This window comes from Balaenoptera borealis (genome assembly GCF_965194805.1).
Source record: "Balaenoptera borealis genome assembly, chromosome: 9".
Lineage (NCBI taxonomy): Eukaryota > Metazoa > Chordata > Mammalia > Artiodactyla > Balaenopteridae > Balaenoptera > Balaenoptera borealis.
Window position 1 is genome coordinate 44,197,767 of NC_138873.1, and position 10,270 is coordinate 44,208,036.

At 34.1% G+C, this 10,270-nt stretch overlaps 1 protein-coding gene across 9 annotated transcripts in view; it reads left to right on the forward strand.

Moving 5' to 3' along the window:
* The window catches only part of ZUP1 (zinc finger containing ubiquitin peptidase 1), a 58,515-nt gene that overhangs the window by 11,996 nt on the left and 36,249 nt on the right, over positions 1–10,270 (forward strand). For 5 of the 9 annotated variants that reach the window (XM_082406183.1, XM_082406179.1, XM_082406181.1 and 2 more), the window contains exons 6-10: positions 2,971–3,159; positions 3,446–3,611; positions 6,929–7,080; positions 8,210–8,430; positions 9,964–10,205. In XM_082406183.1, the coding sequence (XP_082262309.1) occupies positions 2,971–3,159; positions 3,446–3,611; positions 6,929–7,080; positions 8,210–8,430; positions 9,964–10,011 (776 nt within the window). In that variant the 3' untranslated portion in view covers positions 10,012–10,205. Of the gene's footprint in view, positions 1–2,970; positions 3,160–3,445; positions 3,612–6,928; positions 7,081–8,209; positions 8,431–9,963; positions 10,206–10,270 lie in introns of those variants that run through there. The other 4 variants (XR_014248699.1, XR_014248700.1, XR_014248701.1 and 1 more) reach the window with 1 other exon arrangement.

Sequence of the window (10,270 nt, forward strand, 5' to 3'; positions counted from 1 at the left end):
TTCTTTTTTTTGGGGGGGTATAGTTGATTTACAATATTATATTAGTTAGTTTCAGGTATACAACATAGTGATTCAGTACTTTTTAGATTATACTCTATTTGAAGTTATTATAAAATATTGGCTATATTCCTTGTGCTGTATAATATATCCTTGTAGCTTATTTATTTTATGCATAGTAGTTTGTACTTCTTAACCCCCTACCCCTATCTTGCCCCTTCTTCCTTCTCTCTCCCCACTGGTTAACCACTGATTTGTTCTCTATATATGTGAGTCTGTTTCTGTTTTGTTATATTCATTTGTTTTATTTTTTAGATCCCTCATATAAGTGATAACATACAGTATTTGTCTTTCTCTGTCTGACTTATTTTACTAAGCGATATTACCCTCCAGGTCCATCCATGTTGTTGCAGATGGTGAAATTTCATTCTCTTTTACGGCTGAGTAGCATTCCTTTGCATCTATGTATGTGTACCACAATTTCTTTATCCATTCATCCTTCAGTGGACACTTAGGGTCTATATCTTGCCTATTATAAACCATTATGCAGTGAACATGGGGGGTGCATATATCTTTTCATGTTAGTGTTTTTGTTTTCTTCTGATAACAAATTGGCTTGCTGTGTCATATGGTAGTGAAATTGCTGGATCATATGGTAGTTCTAGTTTTATTTTTTTGAGGAACCTCCATACTGTTTTCAATAGTGGCTGCAACAGCTTTCAAAAGTATGCAAATATATACAGTCCTGTTGGACTGCTAGTATAAGGCCTGCTGACCAGGTGATATGGCAGTGTCCCCTCAGTGACAATCGCAAAAATCAGGGTTGCACACAAGTGTATGGGCTCATTTCAGGAAGTTACTGGTAAGCTGGAGTAAGGCAGAGGGAGAATGCCAAGGGGGCATCCACAGCCTTCGTTCCTTGAGAGCAGCTCCCTAGTCCACTAGATAGTGCCAATCCTGAAGCTTGCCCCCCAGGCTGAAGCTCTAAGACAAAGAAAGAGGCTGCCTTCAGAGAAGGACTTGGGGATATGCCTCAGTTTTTTGTCTGTGCAGTGCCCTGGAGGTGGCGGCCTTCTAAGAGTCGTCGTCCCGATTGCCATAGTCCTGTGAGACCTAGGAATGCAAGCCCTCCTGGCCACCAGAATCAGGCCCTCAGGGTGGCAGCTGTGAAAGCTGGGGTACCAGGCGTAAAAACCAGGACACCAGCCGTGTGTAAGGCTCCCCTCCAGGAGACACTGGCTCTCTGAAAACTTTCCTAACCTTGGGAAGGAAAAAGAAATCCAGATCCAGGAAATCCAGAGTTCCAAATAAAATTTTTATTTTTTGTTAGTTATGCAGATGTTAATTGAAGCTGCTCTCATTTGAAGAGTCATTATTTTAACATTCTATATTGTATATAGAATAGAATATAATTTAACAGAAGGTAGATTCATCTTGGGAAATATCTAAAGATATTTTGGTGCTAAGAAATAAAAAACTTTATGAGGAAATTTTCCTTTAAAAGCAAGTGATATGTGGTTACTAGGACAGTATTACCTACACAATGAGGCACCATTGAGTTAGTAATAACTATGCCAAAGTATATTAGAATGTACATTACTTTTTTTTTCTATTTTTCTATTCACCTCATTCTTAAATGTCTCTCAAATCTTGATCTCTTTATCAAAGTCTGTGATACTGAATCTCACATTAATTTCTCTGAATTCCTAGAGTACCCATTCCATGCTACAACATTTAGTACTCAGTTATATAGCATCTTAATTGTTCTTTTTCTTTACCATGAGTCTAATCTTTTTAAGTTCCCTGGAAATGGTTATAATGGTCTATATTTCTGTCCTTCATAGTGTAGACACAGCTACAACTCTTGGTTCCTTTAACTGTTTTGATTTATTGACTCTGCCTTCTTAAAGACAAAAACCCATTTTCCTAAAGGATACTCTTCATTCAAGTAAAGCATTTATTGATTGCCTTTTTGGCGCCATGTTCTATGTGAGAAAGTACGGGCTATCCAAATAAGATTTCCCTGCCAATAAGCTTCCCAGAGTCTGTAAAGTATACACAAAGAACTGTAGTATTCTGCCATGACAGAATATGACCAGTACCTAGGAGGCACAACAAGTAAAATGTAGTGATTGTTCAGAAAAAGAGGACCTTTTTGTTTGGGGTTATGGAATCAGGAAAAGTGTTAACGAAGACTGTAGCATTTGCTTCTGAAAGTATCAGTAGGATTTTGAAATATAGGGAGAGTTACTAGAAGGAGGAAAGGGATAGAATCAGATGTACCCTGTCCTAACACCTTGTTATTCATACTATAGCACTTATTATAATCTGGGTCCAGGAGATTTTAAGGAATATTGTCATTAATATTTTGTATCCTCAATGCTTAGCATAGTGCTAAGTATATAAAAAGTGCTTAGTAAATATTGTAATTGAATGAAAACTCCATGGTCAAAATCATGTTTAATGTGTTCAGTTAGGCCACAGCCAAAATTACGGCAAGAAGAGTGGTTTGAAATAAAGGTAAGTTAGAGGATAGCTTGCCGTGGGCTTCATATACCATGGATTAAAACTATTCCATGGGTAATAGGAAGCTATTGAAGTTTTTAAATTGGGAGCAAATTGACTAGGACTGAGCTTCAGAAAGAATGATGTCCAGCAGAATGTATAATAAAATGGGGGGACAAGAACATTCATTCAGCAGTGTACTTTTATGTGCTGGCCCTGCAGATGCAGAAGTGAAGGAAGCAAACAGTTTCAATTCAGCATAATAAGTAACATGCTAGTATTAGGAAACTCGCATAGTAGTAAATAAGAAGGAAAATAACCAAGATTATGTCAGTAAAAAGATAAAGAAGATGGAATTGACAGGATTTAGATGTGGCCCTTGAGAAAGAGATTGATATTAGAAATATATGAGACAGCCATAGAAAGATGATATCCCTCTAAACCTTCTAAATCTCTTTTCCACTTTAGGAATTATGGAAGCACTTTATAGGTATTATCAGAATGCTGCCACAGATGTGAGGCGTGTGTGGCTTTCTACAGTAGTGGATCACTTTCATTCATCTTTTGGTGACAAAGGCTGGGGTTGTGGTTACAGAAATTTCCAAATGCTGCTTTCATCATTATTGCAAAATGATGCATATGATGATTGCTTGAAAGGTATGTGAAATACGGTACCCTGAACTTATCATCTGATAAAGTACATTTGATGTGCAATGAATTAATATATAGTAGGCACAATTAATAGCTTTAATAAAGATGTATTTTAGTGGATATTTACATTAAAAGCCTGAATTCTGGTTGAAGGAAGAGAAAATGATACAGTAGAAGATGTCAGAAATAATGGCTTAAAAACTGTAGGTTCCTGTAGAATGTATGGTGTACTGCTAAATGATATTATTCAGTACTAACTGTCATATTACATATTTGCTTTGTATGATTTTAGGCATGTCAGTTCCTTGCATTCCAAAAATTCAGTCTATGATTGAAGATGCATGGAAGGAAGGTTTTGATCCCCAGGGTGCCTCTCAACTTAATAACAGGTTACAGGGAACAAAGGCCTGGATTGGAGCATGTGAAGTATATACACTTCTGACCTCCCTAAGGATAAAGTATGTACCTAAAAAACCAAGTTAATGTTATTGTCATATCTGGGAAATTTTTGTTATTGTGTTGTTTTTTATCAAAGGGATAGTTAAAAAATAAAATTTAAGTAGCATTAAAATGAAAGACTTACAATGAAAACCAGCAACTCATTCCCCATTTCATGCTCTTCTCTATTCTCAAGTCCTGTCTCTCAGAGGCAGCTGTCACTTCCATTGTTTTTAAGTAATATGCTTTCATGGCTTTTTCTTGGTTTGTCACTTTTAAACATTGTCTACTGCATTCTCCTTATATCTCCTGTCTGTTTCCCCTCAATTTTTGTAATATGGTTAAATCTCAGTTTTTATTAAGTTAAAGTCAGAGTTTACATCATGACTGTGTAAATATTACTCATTGCTGATTTTATATCTTTCCTGAGAAGCTTTTTAAAATTTTCTTTGAGTTAAGAATTGCCTTTCCTTTTCCGTTTTACAGTTTGGCTGCATCATGGTCAAATTTTTCCAAAAACTCCACTTATCATGAAATCTGAGGCGCTCCTTATTCCTGGACACCTTTTTCTTGAAGCCATCTTTCCTCTGCTCTAGTCTGGATTATTTGCCTTCTAGATCCCTTCCACAGCTCTAATCATGTTGCATTTCTTCACTGTTTTCTTGAATTGGATCCTGGATTTTTCCTGGATTCCATGTCTTTCTCTTTTTTGGATTACTCTCTTTTGCTTGAACACTTCCTAAGAAAGGGTACCTAGTCTTATTACGTAAGTGATAGTTTGTGTGGCTGTATTATTCTTAACTCAAAATCATTTTCAAATCAGATCAAGTTGTTACTCTGTTGACTTCTAGCAATCAGTATTACTAAAGAGAAGGTAAGCTGCCATCTGATTTTTGTTCCTTTGTGTATAACCTATTTATTTCCTCTGGAAGTTTTTCTTTTCTTAGCCCCGATGCTATGAAATTTCACCATTGGATGTGGGGCTTTGATTCATTGTGTTGAGCATTTGTTTTTCCTTTTGAATCTGGATTGTAGGCTATAAGATCTCAGTATAGTGGTTAAGAGCTTACACTTTTTGAAGTAAGATTGCCTACAATTGATGCTAGCTTTCTGCCTACTAGCTCTATGACTTAACTTGTCCTAGTCCCACCATTGATAAAAGAACATGTAAATAGTTACTGCTTCATAGACTTGTAGTGATGATTCAATGAGATAATAATGTCCTTAGGACTATGACTGGCATGTAGTCAGAGCTTAGAGGTTAACTGTTGTTTGATAATTATGATCCCTCCATTTTCTTTATTTTTCTTTCTGGAACTCCTGTTAGTTGGCCACTGAACTTCTTTGACTTTCTTTGATTTTGTTTTACTATCTAAATTTACTCAACGTTATCTCCCAACAATTTTAACAATTTAACAATCATGTTTTTAATTTTAAGGGGTAATTTCATAGCATCGTATTCTTTTATGGTTGTAAACTTTTTTTCCAACATTTTATTTTTTTTCTATTCCTTGCATTTTTCTGTATCCTCCATGTTAAATTGTTTTCATGTCTATTTATTTTAGTCTTTTCCATTTGGAAGGCTTTCTTCTAACTTTTAAAAATCCTGGGCTTCCCTGGTGGTGCAGTGGTTGAGAGTCTGCCTGCCAATGCAGGGGACATGGGTTCGAGCCCTGGTCTGGGAAGATCCCACATGCCGCGGAGCAACTGGGCCCGTGAGCCACAATTACTGAGCCTGTGCATCTGGAGCCTGTGCTCCGCAACAAGAGAGGCCGCGACAGTGAGAGGCCCGCTCACCGCGATGAAGAGTGGCCTCCGCTTGCCACAACTAGAGAAAGCCTGTGCACAGAAACGAAGACCCAAACACAGTCATAAATTAATTAATTAATTAATTAAAAATCCTTAGCTGTCTGTTCCTAAAGTGAAGAATGAGGCACTAAAAAGCTGATTGGCGGACCTGGGCTTTCAAGAGGCATCGGAGATAGACGCTTATGATCATCTTTAATGGAAAGTTTGCCTTAAGCTTCATGACTCTATATTTCCTTTTATGTTTGTTTCTAAGTAATTTAGCCAGTGTTTTACATCATTTCTATCATGTTAATTGATTCAGAAGTAAAAATATTTCTTAAATTTTAAATAGAAAAACGAATGTGTGTATAATAACTTTCTCGAATTATTAAATTGAAAGGACTATTTTAATGCCCTCTAAATTTATTTTTTCTTTTTTTCTTTTCCTTTTTGCCAGTCTGTTCACACCTTCAGATTATATATACTATATCATGTTTTGAGCTTTTAAGTAATTTTTAAGGAAAGGAAAAATTTTTTTTTAAGTACCTGATGAATCCAGCTGTTTTCTTGGCACCTGAAATAGTTTAGTTTTTTGTAAAGCCTTTTTATTACTATACCCTGAATTTGCTTACTAGTTATTTAAATATCTTTCTTTTGCTCTCTGTGAATTATAGTCTGTAGGATACTATTCACATTCTAAATCTAAGCCTGCTGTCAACTGCTAACTCAAAAGCACTGTTCTTTTTGATAGTTTTTCCAGAAGTTCATTTCAACATTTAAAGCTCAGTAGTAATCAGTTGAAAGTTATCAACATTAAACTTGGTGTATTTGGAAACTTTATGGCCAAGAGAGACAAGGATAGGATATCTGTGCTATACTTTAAAGTGAAAATAAAGCTTTTAATTGCTTTTCCTTATATTTGACCTTTTTAAAAATAGTTGTTGAGAAGTGTAAATAGTGCTCCTGGTTAAAATAGTTTGGTTTATTCATGGTTGACTTCCTCTTGAGGAAACAATACCACCATGGTCTGTTGCCAAATAGGAGATAGATAGATGTATAGATGGGGGTACATACAGGTTTTTTATGATCTTTACAGGTATTCTTTTCTTGTCTATTGAAATTTGAGAGAACTGACAGGAAAAATATTTAGGATATTTTTGATAGCTTCAAATGGCTGTTGAGGAATTATAATTAGAGGTCGGCTTCTAATTGATCATCAGGTTTAGAGACTTTGGAGTAAAAGTTCCTATGTCTCAGGTTATATGTAGACTTTTAAAAATCAAGTATGATCCTCATTTACTACTAATGGAAGTTTTATATGTCAGAAAATTTTTGTAACTTTTATATCTGTCATCAACCTTAAAAGTTATTTAAATAATTTCCTCATAAAATAACAGTTTTCAGATAAACAATAAAATTTTTATTCCTTAAGAAAATGATGAAATAAAATTAATTCTAAATTAAGAAGTTTTTGTATTTTATAACTCCATTGATGAAAAAATTTTTTTAATATTTTCTAAATAATCCATTTTGTCAATTTTTTTTATAGGTGTCGTATTATTGACTTTCACAAGTCAACTGGCCCTTTGGGTACACACCCTCGCTTATTCGAATGGATATTGAGCTACTATTCTTCAGAGAGAGAAGGGAGTCCAAAAGTAGTGTGTACATCTAAACCTCCTATCTATCTTCAGTATCAAGGTTAATGTAACTTACAGATACTAAGTATAACTTATAAGACAATTTATTTTTATAAGACAAGTAATTGGCTTTTGCTTTAGGATACGTTAAGATTCTGATAATGGGAGGAGAGGAGTATTGTGACATTACTCTGATTTTTAGAGCTATATTGTCATCATAATACATTCCAGTAATGGATGATATCCTTGGTATTTTCAGGGCCACCTGGTTCACTCTCCCTTTATTGTTCATCCTTTACATTTTCCAAGGCTTTACCTCACTTCAGTGAGGCCTTCCCTGACCATCTTTTTAAAAATTTCATCTTGTTATTCTACCCCCCTCCAACAATGGCATTTCCTATCCCTCTTCCCTGCTTTATTTTTCTTTATCGAACATGATATATATAAACTTTACCTATTTACCTTGCTTATGGAGAACTACTTCCTATTAGAATATAAGCCCCATGAAGGCAGAAGTGTTTGTTTTGTTTGCTTTTGTATCGCTAACTGCATGGAATAGTGCCTGGCATATGGATATTTCATAAAATTTGTCGAATGGATGATTTGGATTGACAGGAGGAAGGAGAAGTAAATATTAGGAATTTCATCGTTTAGTATACAAGCTAGAAAGTTTTAGCCCTTCCCATTGAAGTTCTAGTATATGTAAATTGACTTTTGTTTACCTTTTGGAACCATGAGAATTTTTGTTCTTCAGTAGGTAAATTTCAAATCCATTCATCTGAGATAATTTGAATAAGAAGGACTATGGGATTAGGAAAGAAAAACTAAAATATATGGCATAGTGAAAGTAGAATTTTTTGCCATGAAGCCTTTAGAAAACTAAAATTGAACAAAGAAAACTGCAGGTTAGGAAGTAGAACTAAACTCTCGTGTCTTAGAACTGAAAGAACTCAGATAACCTATATGTCAGAGGGACTGACTGTATTTATATTCTAAACACACGTGCACACATGCTATATATAGAAAGTATATATAGTGTGTATATATATATATATGTGCGTGTGTATATATAGTAACTTACATCTGTATATAGCTGTACATATAGGTAGATATCACACACGCACACATACACATATATATATATATATATATATATATATATATATAGCTCTTATTTGATTTTTTGATAGGTCATAGTCAAACAGTTGTTGGAATTGAAGAGAGAAAAAACCGAACATTATGTCTACTAGTATTTGATCCTGGATGTCCTTCTCGAGAAATGCAGAAACTCTTAAAACAAGACACAGAAGCTAGCAGTGTCAAGCAACTTCGGAAATTTGTGGGGAATTTAAAACATAAGCAGTACCAGATAGTGGCAGTAGAGGGTGTTCTTTCTTCAGAGGAGAAAATTGTAAGTATCTAAATATTTATTATGTGAAGCTTGGACAGGTTGAACTTCAGAGTATAAAATTTTTAGCTAACTCCTAACACCTCATTCTATAACATTAGGTTGGCAAAGATATTTTGTATGTCATTTAATTTCTGGAATGGACTTCTTTAAATTTCAAATGGTACCTAATTTTGTCAAATATTTTACTTGGAGCTTCATAAAAATATTTAATTTTATAATACATAATTTAATTTTTAGTGTCAGGGGAGTAATGAAAAATGACAACATATATGGTAAGAAAAAGCTAACTTAATCCAAGGAGTTCTAACTCATATTGGTCTCATAATTACTGTTCATTAAATGTGATTCTAGTGATTCCTGAGGCTCTATGTTAGGCACTTGGATATGTTGGATGGTCTATTGGAGATATATATATCACACTATTGAGAGAGTGAAGTACTCTAATAGGGACATTTTTTTCTTTAAGATTCGAGAACTGTGCATACACATACACTTACTTATTGGATATATACAATTCCAGAAATTAACTTCAGTACAGTTACCTCTTTATCCCTTGCATATTTAAGTGATGAGTAGTACATTATAGAAGAATTCCTAGGAATTGGAAATCCTCCATTTGTATAAACTGAAGCTATGTGGTAGCATATCAAGTCTAGAAAATACACAGTTCTCAAATCTTAAAGAAAAAAAAAAGTCCCTATTAGAGTACTTCACATTTGTTTCCCTCTAAAGAGAGAAGAGATAGAGCAGTAGAAAGGAGCGTTTATGAAGAATAATAGGATCATGAGGGAAAGGACTAAAATTGTTTGAAATGAGAGATAGAGCTAGAGTAATCTTTTCAGCATCACAGCTTGGGATATAAAGGCAAGGACTGTTTAAGAGGTTCTTCAGTTTAATTACAATACATTAGAGGTTTCATTGCAATGACTTAAATACCAAAATTGCATTCATTTTTTTCACCCTATCGTTAATTTGGCTGAATAAAGTTAGAGGTTAATTTTAACTGTTATAAAATACCAAGATGCTTGTTCACCAATATACAGATAACTTTTGACATCATAGGTGGGGTTAAGATGTTATGGAAAAGCCCAAGTGAACTTTTTGGCGGACCTAATATCATGGAGTCTAGCTGCACATTTTATTTAGCTGTTATCTTTCTGGTCTTGGAAAGTGAGACCTTGGTGGTGTTTCTCTGCTTGTAGCCCCATCTCTATCTCTCCTTCTCTCTGTTTTTACCTCTCTCTGACTTTTGAGCTAGGATTTTTACTTTTGATTCATTATTCCATAAAAAAGGTGATATTTTCTTTTTAATTCTTTGTGTTTTGTCTTAATCTGGAATTTTCTTTAATTTTTTAATGGATTGGCTTTAAAAATGTTTTTCCTAATTTCCTAAATTTGAAGTTGTAATATTCCTTAAGGAATTTTTATTATCTTGGAAAAAATTCCAGATTTTTTTGTATTATATAATTAATACATATTTTAATTAATTGACTTCTCCCTTACTATTAATATTTTTTAAAATTTCTTTTCAAGGCCAGGAGACAAGCTTCTCAAGTCTTTACAGCTGAGAAGATCCCTTGAAGAAGTAAGCATTTCAGTGATTGTGGAATTTTACTTTATTTTCCAAATTCAGATATTAAACTTTTAATACAACGTATGAATCTCTGAATTCTCTAAATACTCCATTTATAATTTAATTTCTAAAATTCTAAATTATACCTTTAGTACTCCATTGTTTAGTAGTTATTCCAATAAAATATCTTGTTTGCATTGTGGGTTTTATATTTCTTGTCTTATCCATGTTTCAGAAACTGGTTTTGTTTTATAGTCACATGACTAT